The sequence below is a fragment of the Delphinapterus leucas genome, chromosome 7 (assembly GCF_059928025.1).
Source record: "Delphinapterus leucas isolate spDelLeu-1000000601 "Yukka" chromosome 7, BTC_Dleu_Yukka2, whole genome shotgun sequence".
Taxonomy (NCBI): Eukaryota; Metazoa; Chordata; class Mammalia; order Artiodactyla; family Monodontidae; genus Delphinapterus; species Delphinapterus leucas.
This window is the reverse complement of record NC_143135.1, coordinates 60,053,641-60,070,298: the sequence shown is the minus strand read 5'-3', so window position 1 is coordinate 60,070,298 and position 16,658 is coordinate 60,053,641. Positions and strand designations below refer to the sequence as shown.

The window sequence follows — 16,658 nt, the reverse complement described above, 5'->3', positions numbered from 1 at the left end:
TATGAGAGTTCTAGTCGCTCCATGTCCTCGTCAATACTTGGTATTATCATTTCTCTGGGTTATGCTTTTGTTTTTGTTTTGCCATACTAACCGGTGTGTAGTGACACCTAATTGTGGTTTTAATTTGCATTTCCCTAATGGCTAATGATGTTGAACACTTTTTTCATGTGCTCATTATCATCCACATGTCCTCTTTGAGAAAGTGTCTAATGAAGTCATTTGCCCGTTTTTAATTGGGTTGTTTTCTTACTACTGAATTGTGAGAGTCTCATATATTCTGGCTACAAGTTCTTAGTCATATTTATGATTTGCAAAGATTCTCTCCAATGTTTTCTTCTAGAAGTTTTAGAAGGTTAAGTTTTACATTTGTTTATCATCTGCTTTCAGTACATTTTTACATATGGTACCAAGTATGAGTTGAGGCTCATTTTCTTACGTATGACTGTCCAACTGTGCCAGCACCATTTAATAAAAATACTATCTGTTCTCCATTAGATTGCCTTTGCATCTTTGTCAAAAATCAACTGACCAATCAGCAGGTCTTCAGAAATGACTAAGTGAGGAGCTTGGTAAATCCTCCCCAAGAAGCAATGACAAAGCTAAACAAAGTTGTCAAAAACAACCATTTAGGGAATTCCTTGGCAGTCCAGTGGTTAGGACGCCACGCTCCCACTGCAGGGGGCAAGGGTTCGATCCCTGGTCTGGGAAGATCCCAAATGCCGTGGAGCAACTAAGCCCCTGTGCCACAACTACTGAAGCCCCCATGCCTAGAGCCCATGCTCCGCAACAAGAGAAGCCACTGCAATGAGAAGCCCATGCAGCGCAACGAAGAATAGCCCCCACTCGCCACAACCAGAGAAAGCCCGTGCGCAGCAACAAAGACCCAACGCAGCCTAGAATAAATAAATAAATAAATATTAAATAAAAAGGATATATATATGTATAACTGAGTCACTTTGCTGTACAGCAGAAATTAACACAACACTGTAGATCAACTATACTTCAATAAAATTTTTTTAAAAAAGAATTCTAATATCAAAGTTATTGTGAGGAATAGACAATATACTTTGTCAATACATACCAAAACTCAAGGCACCTAATAAATACTAAGCACTGCAAAAAATAAAATGTCCAGTTTTCAAAATGTCCAAACTAAAAAATTATGAGACATACAAAGAAAACAAGAATGTATAACACATACACAGGAATAAAAAGGAATCGATAGAAACCATCTCTGAGGTACTTCCCTGGCGGTCCAGTGGTTAAGACTCCGCACTTCCAATGCAGTGGGCACAGGTCCCATCCCTGGTCAGGGAACTAAGATCCCACATGCCATGAGGTGTGGACAGAAAAGAAAAAAGAAAAAAAAAAAGAAACCATCTCTGAGAGGGCCCAGATGCTCAGCTCAGAAAGACTTCAAAGCAGCTATTACATATAGCTTTAGAGAACTAAAAGAAATTATTTTTTAAAGAATTTATGTTGGGGCTTTCCTGTTAGCACAGTGGTTAAAACACCCCCTGCCAATGCAGGGGGCACCGGTTGGAGCCCTGGTCCAGGAAGATCCCACATGCCGTGGAGCAACTAAGCCTGTGCACCACAACTACTGAGCCCACGTGCCACAACTACTGAAGCCCGCACACCTAGAGCCTGGGCTCTGCAACAAGAGAAGCCACCACAATGAAAAGCCTGCACACTGCAACAAAGAGTAGCTCCCGCTCGCTGCAACTAGAGAAAGCCCGCATGCAGCAATGAAGACCCAACGCAGCCAAATAAATTAATTTTTTTAAATTTATGTTTAATGAATTAAACAAAAATATGATGACAATGATTCATCAAATAGAAAATAAAGAGACAGAATTTAATAAAAAAAGAAAATTCTGAAGGTGCAAAGTATATCTGAAATAAAAGTTTACTACAGGGGCTCAAAAGCTGATTTCATCTGACAGGAGAAAAAAAATGAAGTCTAACAAAGCACAGTTTTCACCAGCTGTTAATTTAGTGATCATTTTATACTACCAACATAGTACCATGAGTCTTAAGAAATTTCAGAAAGGATAACAAAATGTAAAGGTATTAATGCAGTACTCAAGTAGAGAATTAGGACATGATCCTCAAATGGGAAAGTAGAAAGTCGCCAAAACCTTTTGATTTAGATTTATTTTTGTTAAAGTTTAACAAACATTTCTTGAACAGCTGCTATGCACTATGCTATACAGTAAAAATATAAATTTAACTCAACAAATTCATCAATACAACAAACATTTATTGGGAACCCGCAATGTGACTCCAATATGCCAGACACTATGCTAGATGCTGTGGAAAAAAAGATAAATAAAATCCAAATGGTACCTTCAAAGAGCTCAAAATCTATTGTTTTTGTTTTTGTTTTTTTGCGGTATGCGGGCCTCTCACTGTTGTGGCCTCTCCCGTTGCGGAGCACAGGCTCCGGATGTGCAGGCTCAGCGGCCATGGCTCACGGGCCCAGCCACTCCGCGGCATGTGGGATCCTCCCGGACTGGGGCATGAACCCGTGTCCCCTGCATCGGCAGGCGGACTCTCAACCACTGCGCCACCAGGGAGGCCCCAAAGAGCTCAAAATCTAACAGAGAGGGACTGCCCTGGTGGTCCAGTGGTTAAGACTCCGTGCTCCCAATTCAGGGGGCCTGGGTTCGATCCCTGGTCAGGGAACTATATCCCGCATGCTGCACCTAAGACCCGGCACAGACAAATAAATAAAAAATAAATAAATAAATATTTTTTTAAAAAAGAATATTAAAAAATATCTAACAGAGAATGCAATTCAATGTGATAAATACAATTTTTAAAATGTGTATAAAATTGAGGGAAAAGTTACTAGTTGGAGGATACTGAGGGGGGGAAACACAGAAGGCCCTGCCAAGTGGCTGCTACCTGACCTGGATTTCAACAAGCTAACCACTGGGAAGAGGTGAGACCAGCCAGATGAAACGGCATGTACACAGTCTATGATAATATGAAATAGTGGACTAGTTTGGGAAATGACAGTAGTCACCAGTACTGCAACATGAAACAAGTCTGATGGGAGATGAGGTTGGAGAGGTAAGTCTACCGTATTAAATAGCTTAAACTTCATCCTACAGGGTATAGAGAGTCACTACAGGGACTTAAGGAAGGTTTTAAGTAATAGCAGATTTTTGTTTTAGAGCAATAATTTTGTATGTCCGTTATGAACTAGAAGTAGACAAGAGAGGAAAGAAGGAAATCAAGTAGCTCTAAGGCAGTGGCTATGAAGGTGTAGAGGACAAATCTGAGAGACAAAGACGGAACAGAATCAACTGACTTAGGGATCAGTTTTCACTACATCAATGTGCATCATGAAGCACCTGACCTAGACAAATGCTGATACTGTGTTTTGCTTCTGTAAAATCCTGAGACAACTCAATATGATGCAAAGGACATTAGCCTGGAAAACTAAGAAAGGGAGGGAAAAGAATAACAGTTTAGTTTTAGACCAACTAAATTTAAGATGCCAGTCAGATATGCATGAGCTGTTGATAAGCGCCGGATGCAGAAACCAGAATTCAAATTCTGGAGAGAAAGCGAATCAATGAATTATTATGTAGAAGTGATTAAGCCAAGGAAGTCTAAAAATGGCCTGGAGAGAGAGTGTAAAGTTGAAGAGAGACACCCATTGGCAAGAGCACAAAGAAAACCACTAATTTTAGAGAAGGCAGGGTAGGTTAATCAGAGCAGCTGAAAAGATCCCAGGAAAGAGATGAAATAAATGGTATAGCAACAAGTCCTATCTTATTTCAAATATGGCAGAGTAAAATCAGTATTTCCTCCTCTCTTCAAAATCATTTAAAAAATTTAAAAAAAGAGCAAGAAAACCCCATCTTTGATGAAGCTAGGAGATATCTGAAACCACAAAACAGATGGGAAAGCTGCCAAAGTACAGATCAAACAAGAATGTGGGAGCAAACACCAGAGAAAATCCCCACGCAGGGCTGCAAGCACAGAAAAACCCGTCAAGGCACATTTCTCCCAGGTGAGAGGAAGCCACTAAAAGGCCAAAGCAAAAACCCCTACAGTTCAAGTGGGGCACACAAACTGGTGGAGAGAGATTCTTTGGACCAGATTTAGTTCCAAAAAGCAGAAAAGCCCAAAGAAATCACACAGAGAAGCCATATTCATGGAAAGCAGACTCTGTGTGGCAGGGAAAAAAGAGAGTTGCATAGTGAATAGACCTACTGCAGCTTACAGACTGGAGAAATGTAATAGCTAAAATAAGCTCCCCACACACAACCATGAATTGTGAGAAAAATTCCAGTTGGCTTTGCACACAGCCCAAGAATAAGAAGTTGTGCATACAAATGAACTTATCTATGAAACACAAACAGACTCACAGACATAGAGAACAGACTTGTGGTTGCCAAGGGGGAGGGGGGGTGGGAGAGGGTGGATTGGGAGTTTGGGATTAGCAGATGCAAACTATTATATACAGAATGGATAAACAACAAGGTCCTACTGTACAGCACAGGGAACTATATTCAATATCCTGTGATACACTATAATGGAAAAGAATATGAAAAATAATATATATACATACATATAACTGAATCACTTTGCCATACAGCGGAAATTAAGACAACACTGTAAATCAACTATACTTCAATAAAATAAATTAATAAAAAAAAGAAGTTGTGCATAAAAATATTCACTAAACACTGCTTGTACTAGTGAAAAACTGAAACCAATGAAATATCCATCAATCAAAAAAATCGATAAATTCTGATATTCATCTAAGAATAGATGAACTGAAAGGAATGAACTAGAGTATATATATGTAACCATGTCGTTAAAATTCAAAAACACATTGTTGAACAAAAAAAGCAAGCTGCAGAATGATACAAATAATATGATGGCGTTTATATAAAACATGTCCTTTAAAACAGTGATATAATCATATGTAATAACAGCATAAAACATATATGGTAATAATAAACACCAAATTCAGGGTAATAGTTATCTCTGGAGTTGGAAGGAGAGAAATGACACCTGGGAGGGGTGCTCAGGGACTTTAAATGTATCTGTGATACTCCACTTCTTTTCCAAAAATCTGAAGCAACTACAGCAAAAATATTAGGATTTGATACAGCCAGGTATGCACTACGTTATCCTCTGCAAGCTACCCTGTATGCTTGCCTTAGGAACCCAGCCGCCACCCTGTGAGGAAGCACAGACTAACCCACATGTGGGGACCTCACAAAAAGACCCCCGTGGAGAGGGATCAAGGGGTGCAGCCTACAACCAGCATCCACTACCAGATGTCTGCGTGAACAAGCCTTCAGAAGATTCCAGCCCTGGCTTTTAAATCTTCTAGGTGGAGCCCCAAACATCATGGAGTAGAGACAAGCTGTCCCTGAAATCCAAATTCCTGGTTCACTCCTGAGCATAAATAAATGGTTATTTTATACCACCAAGTTTTAGGATAACTTATTACTAAGGTAACCAGACTGCCCAAATGTTAGACTGAACTGAAAAGAAAAATATTTGTATATAAATGTATAACTGAATCACTCTGCTGTACAGCAGAAATTAACACAACATTGTAAATCAACTATACTTCAATAAATTTTTTTAAAAAAAGAAAAGAAAAATATTTTCAGTGCCTAGCATAAGGCCTCAGTCCTGTTTGCTAAATTTACAAAACTGTCAACAGCGCTAAACTTACCTCAGTTTAATAACTTATATAGTTTCTTACCTCCAAACTGCCAGAATGTGCTGCCCAGTGTAAAGGGGTAAATTTATGGAGAACGTCAACTTCATTAATGCTGGCACCACGTTCTACTATTTTTGAAAGCTGTTTTACATCTCCAGCGCGTACTGCATCATGTATGCTACCAAAATGCACTTTCTTCCTGGCACCTACTGAAAACCAAAATTGCTTAAAATATATTACAAAACTAAAAAAAGACTAAAGCAACGACTGAACTGAAAGTACAAAATCACTTTGGCTTTCCAAATAATTTACTACAAAGATGTTTGTGATTAACATCTTAATCTGACTTCAATTTCAGCTCTAATATGTAAAGAGCACGGACGTTGTCACCCCCATCCATACAGGAAAAAAGCAGAACAAACAAAGTCAACAACTTTTCTTGCACTCATCAAAGAATTGAAGTCTCGGGACAAACGGCCACCCTGAATTTGGAGAGACAGGCAAATACAGAGAAACACAGTCAAGTTCAGCTTACCTGGAGCAGAAGTCACTAGAACCATAAGCTTCTAAAAGCACTTAAATAGTAATTTTGACAAATTGCTGGGGACTGGGTATGTAGTAGCCTAACAGTGAGAAACTCCTCGGGGCCATAGTCTTAGGCGGTCCCCTCATTTTCATAGATTTTACCTTCAAAACGCCACCAGGTTATCACTGTGAAAAACCAAGAAAAATCACTTCATGTCTTTGGTAAAGGGAAGAGAGGTAACCATTCTGAAATCTGCCCAGCTATTCTCTGTAACAAAGGCCTACTCTCCAGTGAAAAAGACTTTACCAGAACCTTATCTCACACAGGCAGATATATTTTACTAATATTTTTCATATCTTTCTCGTATGTCCTACACTAAGAAAGGAATGGCAGGTCACAATTTTTACTTCATACATTCTAGCGTCTTATATTTTATAATATAATGTTCCAAACATCAAGACTGGATTGTCAGCCTTACTGTACCGTGAAATATTTTAATGTGCATTGTGAACCAGAAGTAATAAAAGTATCTAAGCACGGACAGTTGTTGGAGAAGGAAGAAGTAAATAGTTCAATCAAAGCATTTCCTAAACCAAACAAACAGGCACAATTCCTGAACTCAAATTGTTTTGAAAAGAACTCACCAACACCTCTGGCAGATAATCTATGCAGCCTTGTATTACTATTTATCTATGTATATGTCCTCTCTCCACAATTAGCATGTTAATTTCTTGACAGCTGAAATCATTTCTTATACCAACCCTTAGCAAAATGCTATGCATTTTACTCAAAAGTCCTTTGAGCATGTACCATATGCCAGGCGCTATGATAACACAATGAATAGACATGGATTTAAGACATTTTCTTTCCACTGACACTTTAAAATCTATTGGGATAAATTCGATGAAATCGAAAACCTGACAGTAACATCCTAAGAGATTACAGGTAAAATAAAGGAGGAGGAGGAAACACTCGAGCAAGTCTTTCAAGAACAATTAAGATCTATGCATACGGGAAAGAGAGTAAGGAAGCACCCCGAGAAAACCAAACCACTTGGTAAATGTTTAATGATGTTAATCCCCTAGGTCAGACCTTCATTACTCTCCTTTATGTTTGTTTTTTTATATTTTGGCCATGCCGTAAGGCATGTGGGGTCTTAGCTCCTCGACCAGGGATCGAACCCGTGCCCCATGCAGTGGAAGCACGGAGTCTTAACCACTGGACCTCCAGGGCCTTCCATTATTCTCCTTTAAACTAGTACTGCAAATGACGTTCTACCCACTCTAATACATTTTATACAGGGACGCTCTAATCCATCGTATACAAGGACACTATTCTGATCACTTCATTCCTCCACTATGAACTGCTTCTGGTTATCCACTGCTAGTCTAGAGAACCAAATCCAAGCCCTCAGTATGACAGTCTATGCCCTCCCATAATTTGGCTCCATCTAATTTGACAGCCTTTTTTCTCACCACATTCCGTTCCAATTTATTCATTCATCCACCCATCTATCCACTCAACATTAATCTGGTATCTACCATAAGGATAAAAAGATAAAGAAGACATGATCTCTATCCTCAAGGGACTCACAGAGATATACAAACACAATTACAAAACAATGTAGTAAGAGCAATAACAGAAATATTCATAAGAAGTTATGAAAGCACAGAAGACTTCTAACTTAGCTAGGGTAGGAGGGAAGGAGAGCAGAAAAAGATTCCTAGAGAAGGTAACACCTAAGATGAATCTTCAAGGATTAGCAGGAATTTGCCAGGTGAAATGGATGTGGGGAAAGGCATCCTGGACAGGTCAAGAAACTATAAAAATACGCACCCTATTGTTGAAGCATAAAGTGGAAGGAAAAGAGGCTAGAATTAGACAAGAGGCAGGCTGTGCTGGAACTTGCTGAACTTGAGCAGAGTGGGGAGTCATTGAGGGATTTTAAGCAGAAGAATAAGAATGATCAGATTTGTAATGCTTTGTATATGGCTGGCTGCAGTAAGGCGAATTCATTGAGCAAAGGGCAAGAGTATAAACTCAAGGAGACCATGTAGGAAGATATCTACAGTAGTCTACACCAGAGAGGTTGAGACCCTCAACCAAGTGAATGGCAGTAGGAACAGAAAAGGAGACAGATTCAACATGTATTAAGGAAGCAGGATGAATTGAACTTGGATGGATATAGTGGGTGAAATAAGGGAAAAGTAACGGGACAACTCCAAGGTGTCTGGCTTAGTTACATAAGTGGTGTACTGCCACTGAGACAGCGAACACTAAAGGACAGAGAGGGCATATGAATACAAAATTATATTCTGAATGTGTTGATCTTGAGGTGCCCATGGAAGAGTTCCAGAAAGGAGTTGTACATATGAGTCTGCAGCTCCAGTGAGAGGCCTGGAGTTGAGTTCTCAGTGTTGGCTGTGTCTCAGTATTAGGCAGCTTTTTCTGATCCCCAACCTCACCCTATACTGGAGCCAACGGCTCTCTACTCTTCTTTATAGCATTCATCACACCAGTAATTACTTGCTGAGTATTCATCTTCCCCACTAGAAGGAAGGAATGTGCCTGTCTTCTTTGCTTACATATCCTTAAGACAAAGCACATAATAGGCACTCAATAAATATTTACTGGATGACTGAATGAATAACAGATTCCGGGGTCGTCACTAGGGTTGAAGCCATAGTACATGACAAGGAAAAAAGCACTAATGATGGCACTATCCAAGGGAAAAAGCAACGTTTTAAAAAGAGGATAGAAGAAAATTCAGGGTAGATAAGTAGATAGATAGGTAGGTAGATAGGTAGGTAGGTAGATAGATAGATAGATAGATAGATGGATAGATAGATAGATAGAGTCAGCAGAGTGGAAGGAAGAAAATGAGATAAGTCTAACATTATCTCCAGAGTCAAATGCTGCAGAGACGGTAGAACTTAAAAGGGTCCATACATTTTAACAAGAGTTGATGTCAGCTGGGAACGAAGTCTCAGGAATGCGCGCAGATAGAAAAATAAAAAAGGAAGTAAAGCTGAAATGAGGAAGGGTGGGGGCCAGGTGAGCAGCTCTGTGACCTACTGAAAACAGGTCAATTAAGGGAAATGAGGAGTGACAGGGGAGAAAGGGAACTGCCAGAAGGGGCGAAGCTCCTGTGAGCTGAAGTGAGAAAAGGAGTGTGGCAGAGATGAGGGCCAGTGAAGTAATCTGACTCACACGGGGTCGCAGTCTCCGTGCAGAAGGTGGAGGGGCCTGAACCGGACACCCCGGTCATGGTGCGACCCCTCGGACTCCGGGGAGCAGTCGAGTCCAGGGCCCTGCTGCTGCGGCGGTCTTCGGTCGCTGTCACCCACGAGCCAGTGCAGCAGCGGCTGTCTTCCTCGTCGTCGCTAGGCCCGGGGACGCCGTCCTCCGTCGTTCTCTCCCAGGAGCCCCGGCAGCGGGAACCTTCGTCTTCGCTTTCTCTCTCCCAGAAGCGGCGGCGGCTGGCGTCTTCGCTGACGCTCACGACGGAGGAGTCGCTGGCCACGTAGCCGCGGTCTTCACTCACCCCCTCCTCCCAGGAACTGCTGAGGCTGCGGCCGCCATCCACACTTCCGCCCTCCCAAGAGCCACTGAGGCGGCGGCTGTGGTCGTCACTGCCTCTCTCCCCGGAGTCGCTGTTTCGGGGACCCCGGAGCTCCCTGACTCCCTCCCAAGTCCCACTGAGATGGAGGCCGCGGTCTTCTCTGACCGTTCCCCCGGAGTCACTAGTGGGGTGGCTTCCGACTTCACTTAAACTCACGTCGCTGCTGCGGTCTCCCCTTACTCTCTCCCAAGAGTTGCTGGGACGGTGGCCACGGTCTCCCCTGACCCTCTCCTGAGAGACACTGCGACAGGGGCCCAGGTCTTCACTGACCCTTCTTGAGTCATTGCGGGAGAAGCGGACGTCTTCACTTGCTCTTCCCGTCGGTACCCTGCAGCGGTGGTCGCTGCCTTCACGGATTCCTTCCCTGTCTTCGCTACGACTAAAGCTCTGGCCTTCGCTAACTCTTTCCCTGGATTGGTCGCCGCGATGGCCGTGCCGGCCGTTTATCCTCCACACGCGATGGCCGGTGAGGCGGCCGCCGTCTTCGGTTGCTACTCCCCGCGATTCACTGTGGCGGCGGCCGCCGTCGGCGAGTACACTCTCCTCTAAGTCGCTTTCCAGCGTCCCGACTCCAGCCGTTGCAGCGATGGTGGAGCCGTCGCCTTGGAAATGAGTAAACTTCCGGCGTGCTGCGGTCATTTCCGCTCCCTCGCGGTCGTGCGTCACTTCCGGCTTCCCTGCAGGTTTTTTTTGTTTGTTTTTTTTTTGTTTGTTTTTTAACCCCAAAGCTTCTCCTCTAGAGATGGTGGAATGGACCGGCTTTCGATGAAGTTCCGCTCGGTCTCACATTCAGCCTGTCTAGGCCCCGCCTCTATAACGGCGTGGCATAGATCGCGCCCGCCGTGTCTCGGCGACGCACGTGGAGACTCCAGGACTGCAGTCGACGTAGGTGACCTGCGTGTGTGCCTCGGGCCGGGCAGGGCCTTTTATCCTCGGCAAACCGAGTGTCATTTTTCAGTGCTGGTTGGAGCATTGGAGAAAATATATTCTTACCCTATCATTTCATAAGTATGGACAAAAGACCTAACGGAGAAGTTAGCAGCTGCAGCGCTATCATTGTTGCGTGTTACTACTGCCAGGCTCTTTGATAATCGCTTGGTACTAATTCTCACACTAATTTTGTAAGGTAGGTGTTATCCCCATTTTACAGGTGAGGAGATTCAAGGTATCAGTAATTTGCTAAGATCCAACAGCAGGTAAGTTGTGAAGCCAGTATAAAAACAGGTCATCAGTCAAAAGACTGCACCAGGTCTCCTGACTCCAAGGTTCCTTTCACTGTAAAATGTTTACTTTCAACATTTTGGCCCAGATCCTTTTCTGCAAGCCTACTGCATAACGTGTATTCTTCCATTCATATTTATAGCAAATATATGGGTCAGGTCTTGTGCTAGCAGCTGAAAACACAGAAATTAGAATTCTCTGCCCTCCAAGGGCATCACCCACCTTGATTCTCCTTTTACCCTGTTTTTTCCTATCCTTTTGCCACAGGTTTTGTTTAGTGAACACAGCTGGCAAATTACCCCGACCCTACCTTTCCTCTCTTGAAATACAGTAAATGCCTTTCTTTAACTTCCATGGCCTCTTGTAACATTAATAACTTCCATTTGTTGAGTTCTTATGATGAATCTGGCACTGTACTAAGCGCTTTATATTAGTTTTTCTGTTTAATCCTTCACCTAACCTAACAGGATAGTATTACTGTTCCTTTCTACAGTTAGAGAAGTACAGCACCAAAGTTAATTGCCTGAGGGTACACAGCTAGTAAGTATTAAGTCCTCGCATTAGGTTTCAACCTAGATCTTTGATTTTGCTGTGCATACTCCTCGAAATCTCTGAATTCCCACAGCCTTTATTAGACCACTTGTCATACTGTATTACAATTACCTGTTTAACAGTTGGTTCTCACCCCTACCCCCCAGGGACTCTGACCTTCTGGAAGGTGGAAACTGTATCATTATTCATCATGGCATTCCTAACATTTAGAATACTTAGTTGAAGGGAAGGAATTACTAACTGTTGTGTGGGTAAGTGGGTTGATGGTTGGTTGATTGTCTGGTGGATGAACTGATAGATTGAAAGTAAAATTTTTCAGGGACTTTGCTGGTGGTCCAATGGTTAAGACTCTGCACTTCCACTGCAGGGGGCATGGGTTTGATCCCTGGTCGGGGAACTGAGATGCTGCATGCTGCTTGGCGTGGCCAAAAGAAAAGTAAAATTGTTCAGTTGGAAAGGAATTTGGGATTAGTCAGCCCAATGCCCTCATTTTTGGAAATGGGGCAACTGAGGCCTATTGTCTTACCAGACATCTATTGAGTTATTAATATGGGCCAGTTTTTATGCTAAATGATTTGCAAATAGTCTTAATCTGTATTATTATTTCTATTTTTACAGGTGAAGAAATCAAGATTTGGCCAAGATCCCATAACTAGGTGGTGGGGAGTTGGAACCCACTATGACTGAACTCCAAATTAATACAGTGTTTGTAGCCACTTATATAATAATGGTAAAGGCATTACTTTTTTGCTCTGTTGTATGGATAAACACACTGAGGCTGAGGGAATAAGGCAGCACACTCTTAAAGGATACACACTTGGTGGAAAGGATCAGAAAAGGAAACAGAAACATAGAGAAGCAGAAAAAGTAAAATCTCCCAAAATAAACTTGAATTAAAATAAAAGCAGAAGTTAAAGAAATAGAAAATAAAATTGATCATAATAGTAGCTGATGTTCAAAAAGAACAATAAACAGACAGCAAATCTGAGGAAGAAGAAGAGAGAAAACAGTATCAGAAGCAAAGGGAACACATTACAGATATTAGGGACTTTGAAAACAAGTGAATTATTTAGTGTAACCTTATAATCTTGAAAATTGACTTGGACATTTTTTTTTTTTTTTTGCGGTACGCGGGCCTCTCACTGTCGTGGCCTCTCCCGTTGCGGAGCACAGGCTCCGGACGCGCAGGCTCAGCGGCCATGGCTCACAGGCCCAGCCGCTCTGTGGCATGTGGGATCCTCCCGGACCAGGACACGAACCCACGTCCTCTGCCCAGACTTGGAGAATTTTTTAGGAAAATATAAATTTTTAAAAAATTGGCTGAAGAGTTAGAAAACGTTAATAAACATAACTATAAAAGAATGCCTGGGCTTCCCTGGTGGTGCAGTGGTTAAGAATCTGCCTGCCGGGCTTCCCTGGTGGCGCAGTGGTTGAGAGTCCACCTGCCAATGCAGGGGACACGGGTTTGAGCCCTGGGCCACGAAGATCCCACATGCCGTGGAGCAACTAAGCCCGTGCATCACAACTACTGATCCTGTGCTCTAGAGCCCGTGAGCAACAACTACTGATATAGCCCGTGCTCCGCAATGAGAGAAGCCACAATGAGAAGCTCGTGCACCACAACGAAGAGTAGCCCCCACTCGCCGCAACTAGAGAAAGCCCGTGAGCAGCAACAAAGACCCAACGCAGCCAAAAATAAATAAATAAAATTTTAAAAAAATTCAATTAAAAAAAAAAGAATTATATGGGCCAATAGTGATTAAGAGGCTAAGAAAAGCACACTGGTTTTGGCAAGGAGTCATTGATAATATTCAGGAGAGCAATTTTAATGAAATAGGCAAGATGTAAAAACCAGATTGCACGGGATTTCAAGGTAAGTGAGGGACTGACTATGAAGGAAGTTTCTCAAGTGAAACAGGTTTCAGAACACACTGAAGTGGGCATCTCAGCATTCCAGAGACTCAAAACCCTTTTAAGTAGGAAGCTTATGGTTACAATGAGTAAAATTGGCTAGTCCTCCATCTCTACCTCAGTTTTTCCAAAGTGGGGTGATAGGTTGTTCCTCTAATCCCCTGTAAACCAGCTCTTTCCATCTAGTTCTAGAGGAGGGAGTAGGACCAACTCCAGGACAAGAATTAAGTGGATTTTGGTAACCGTCTCTACTCTTTTCTGGCTACAGACCCTCTTACTTCCCAAGCATTCTTTCTTTCCCTTTGGTGCTCACCTCTAATCCCTCACTGGGGCACCCCATGGGTGCATTTTTGCTCTTACTCTTTAACTTGCTCTTCCCCACCTGCCCAACAAAGTGTTCATTATTTCAGAGAGCTGACCCCATATAGGAGTAGGAGGGCACTTCCTACTCCTACAGTAGAAGTTCAGGCCTTTTTTGACACTAGTCTGATTTTCCATTTCTACCTCCAGATTACCTCTTTAGTCAGCTAAACCTTTCCATTTGTAGACATGCTTAGATGCCTCCTTATATCTTCCTGAATGTTTTGTATAAACCCCTCGAAGCATTCGTTAGATGTTAAATAGGCTGTAAAGAAAGACAGCCAGGAAAATATAACTAGAATCTAAAATTGTTTATTTTAGGTTAAACTATTCTGTGAGAATCTAAGTTTTTTCTTTTTTTAATATTGAAATATAGTGAAATATATGTAAGTCTCAGGTGTACCACAGTGATCCACAATTTTTAAGGGCTATATTCCATTTATAGTTATTATAAAATATGGGCTAGATTCCCTGTGCTGTACAATATATCCTTGTAGCTTATTTATTTTCTACATAGTAGTTTGTACCTCTTGATCCCCTACTCCTATCTTGCCCCTCCCCCTTCACTCTGGTAACTGCTAGTTCTCTATTTGTGAGTCGTTTTCTTTTTTGTTATATTCACTAGTTTATTTTTTACATTCCACATATAGTGATATCATACAGTACTTATTAAATTTTTAATGTATATAATAATTAGGTCCTTATTTTTCTCCCCAAAGCTTATTTTATTTTGAGCTGAATAACAAATTCCTTTGTAGTATTTAATGGAACCTAAAAGTTGGATGTTTAAAAATAGGTAAATTATGTTGAAATCAGAGAACATTGTAAATAGGGTATGAACAATGAAATTTGTAGATTTTAATACAATATTCCTTTTATTTCCTCTCACAAACTTCAACTCTTATTTCAAAAGACAGTATTCCAGGGACTTCCCTGGCGATCCAGTTATTAAGACTGCGCGTTTCCACTGCAGGGGGCGTGAGTTCGATCCCTGGTCAGGGAACTAACATCCACATGCTGCACAGTGTGGCCAAACAAAACAAGACAATATTCCAGCGTCCCTGAGGCTTCCTTTAGCTTTCTTTGCTATACTCTCTTGTGTAGAATAATGGTTCTAGTTCCTAATGGTATGTGTTTACTACTTTTCCGTTTTTTTAGGGGGCTAAAATTAGGTGTTGCTGATTTCTAGGTCAGTTGTCAGATCTGGCCGTTTATTATAACAGAATTAACTATGGAGCTTTTTAAAATTGGGATGTAATTGACATAAAACATTAGCTTTGGTGTTTAAAAAGCTATGGAGCTTCTTAAATATTAGAGGTGTCTCTGAATGAGAATCTACTAAATAAGACTCTCGAGATAGCAATCTCTTCTTAGCATTCACTGTGACTCTAATGCACAGCCAAATTGGGGGGCACACTTCTAAATCAATACCCAACATCTACATCAAACAAAAACTAGGAATTCTCAATTTCAACTGCAAATACCTATGAACATCTCAGAGAAATACTGTCCCTCCGCCATTACAACTAAGTCCTTTTGTGCTATTGATGGTATCTCCTTCTAGCTCTGAGACTGACTTATCAGTCATCTGTTTTCAATCTTTCTCCAACAAGTTCCTTTTAAACCTAAGTGCTAACATCTCTGTTTGTTCAACTACAATTAAATCTCTCCAGTTAAATTTCAGAGATGAGCAGCTTTTATTATTTTGTCCCCTCTCACCCATACTCAACTCTTCTTCAGTCAATAGGGGATACGTCTTAATTTTTCCGTATTTTGTAACTTTGTTGACTACCTATTTAAAAAAAATTTTTTCCCATTGCTGGTTTTATTTTACTTCTTTAATTGTGCTTATTTTTCACCTCCTCACCTATAAGTCTTTAAATGTTTCCCAAATACCCTTGGTACGCTTGTAGGTTTGAATGTTGCCTTCCTCTTGATTGTGACATACTTTTAATCATTTGGTAAAAGCTATGGATGGTCTTCCCCAAAAAAGGCACAACAGGAAGTTTTGCCTACATTTTTAGATTCAGACCCCAGCATTTCTTCCATATTGTTCATGTATATTCATATATTGGGGCATCACATAATGTGTTTCTCTCTCTCAAATTCAGTGGACACGCTTTCTCGACCTCTCTGTAGCATTTGCTAATCTCTTTAAATTTTTATTCACTTGATTCTTTAAAAACAAAGGCCAGGGCTTCCCTGGTGGCGCAGTGGTTGAGAGTCCGCCCGCCGATGCAGGGGACACGGGTTCGTGCCCCGGTCCGGGAAGATCCCACATGCCACAGAGCGGCTGGGCCTGTGAGCCATGGCCGCTGAGCCTGCGCGTCCGGAGCCTGTGCTCCGCAACGGGAGAGGCCACAACAGTGAGAGGCCCGTGTACCGCAAAAAAAAAAAAAAAAAAAAAAAAGCCAACCTTAGATGCATAAAGGATATCACCTCTGTTTAAAATTTCTAGTGGCTGCTGTGGTCATCAGTATAATACACAGTCCTCAGCATGACCAAGAAGACTCGTTCTATTCAACATTACTGGGTTTTAACCATATAAAAACACATGAAGTGTTTTCGAGCCTTCAATTTTGCTGCTTACTCTTCATAGATACCCTTGCCTCCTACCAGTGTGGACACCACTTCAATTTATCCTCCAAGACTCAAATACCACCACCTCTATAAAGTCTTCCTTAACCAACCTCCAGGTAGTCTGGTGTGCCTATTAGGGTATTTTTGTAAATTGCAGAAATATTATGGAATGAAATGAAGCAAAG

At 41.7% G+C, this 16,658-nt stretch overlaps 1 protein-coding gene across 9 annotated transcripts in view; it reads right to left on the bottom strand.

Annotated features, from left to right (window-relative positions):
* The window catches only part of ANKRD42 (ankyrin repeat domain 42), a 104,224-nt gene extending 92,458 nt beyond the window's left edge, over positions 1–11,766 (bottom strand). For 2 of the 9 annotated variants that reach the window (XR_016393861.1, XM_089915364.1), the window contains exons 1-2: positions 9,438–11,761; positions 5,744–5,910 (exon numbers count right to left, since the gene is read on the bottom strand). Coding sequence is in view for 6 of the 9 variants with exons in the window: in XM_089915364.1 (XP_089771490.1) it covers positions 5,744–5,910; positions 9,438–10,488 (1,218 nt within the window). In the remaining 3 variants the exon portion in view is untranslated. Of the gene's footprint in view, positions 1–5,743; positions 5,911–9,437 lie in introns of all 9 variants that reach the window. The other 7 variants (XM_022593953.3, XM_030761255.2, XR_002647437.3 and 4 more) reach the window with 6 other exon arrangements.
* Positions 11,767–16,658: the final 4,892 nt, after the last annotated feature.